The 1,181-nt window shown below is 26.8% G+C and overlaps 1 protein-coding gene across 1 annotated transcript; it reads right to left on the bottom strand.

Moving 5' to 3' along the window:
* Positions 1-201: 201 nt before the first annotated feature.
* On the bottom strand, positions 202-510 carry LOC105460267 (high choriolytic enzyme 1-like; the record flags this gene model as incomplete). The annotated part of the gene is made up of 1 exon (XM_011706700.1): positions 202-510. A coding segment is annotated over one exon (309 nt), but the record flags the coding sequence as incomplete, so codon positions are not given.
* Positions 511-1,181: the final 671 nt, after the last annotated feature.

Here is a 1,181-nt window from a genome sequence, read left to right as displayed (position 1 = left end):
TAAAATCAAAATGCAAATAAAAGGCAGATAGAAGAAAATTGTCGGCTCAAAAGATGTAAGATGTTATTTAATTTAATTAATACATTACAAAATTAGTTGACATCTTAAATAAAGAAACAAAATGCGCTTCGATTAAATATTTACATTTTAATTAAACAAATTAATTCTTATTTGAACGTTATACAGATTACAACTGCATACCTTTTTGAATATTATTGGTATTGATATCCACGTAACCATCTCGGTCTTCTCTGGAGTGCTCGTGCCAAAAGCCGAGGGTGTGCATAAACTCATGTGTCGCAATACCCGTCCTATTTACATTTAGACAATTAGGAGTCTGGAAGTTCACTAATTGTTCACCGCCTTGTCTGCCAATAGGACTAGAGCATCCAGTACGATTGTTTACAATGTTTACATAATCTTTTTCGTTTGTCCTCTCTTTAAATCGTATGCACGTTTTATTATGATATTCGTTCATCGCAGCTTGTATAACATTCAGCTGATCCTTAGCTGCAATGCAAAGTTATAAACAGAAATGATATAATAATAAATTAACGCAAATTTGATATAATTGATTAATATTGATTATAATTTGCACAATAAGAACGTCCATTATCTATACGCTTAAATATACTTAACTTTTCATTTACATATTTTGTCATTGAACAAAATAATAGGTATTAATAATGATAACGGCGTTATCATTTTATTTTATTTTATATTTAGTTATATAAGTTTTATAAACATTATATTAGAATTATTTGAAATATTATTATATGTACATTGTTTAAATTTTTCGATATAAATTAAGATGTATAGAGAAAAATTGCGAGTAAACATATACATATATATGGGCTATTCTACGTGAAGCGAATTAGTCATCTCTCAGAAATTTTTTAATTTTGCACATAAATAGTACTCTGGGAGATAAAATTTTGTGCCAAAGGATTTTTTTATTGCAAAATTAATCGAGATGTAAAACAATTAAAAATTAAACTACTTTATTCTTAAAAATTCATAACTCTGTTACTAATAATGCTAGCTAACTTTTTTTTAAATACGCTAAAAATGTTCTAGTTTACGGAAAAAAATAAAGATTCCAAAAAGTTTTGTTTTCCATTGTTTATTTAACAATAAACTTTTTAACAAATTTTTTAACAATCAGATCGGAAGAGCACACG

The sequence above is a fragment of the Wasmannia auropunctata genome, unplaced genomic scaffold (genome assembly GCF_000956235.1).
Source record: "Wasmannia auropunctata unplaced genomic scaffold, wasmannia.A_1.0 LD325569.1, whole genome shotgun sequence".
Lineage (NCBI taxonomy): Eukaryota > Metazoa > Arthropoda > Insecta > Hymenoptera > Formicidae > Wasmannia > Wasmannia auropunctata.
Note: the sequence above shows the minus strand (reverse complement) of the source record. Positions and strands in the feature narration are given on the sequence as shown.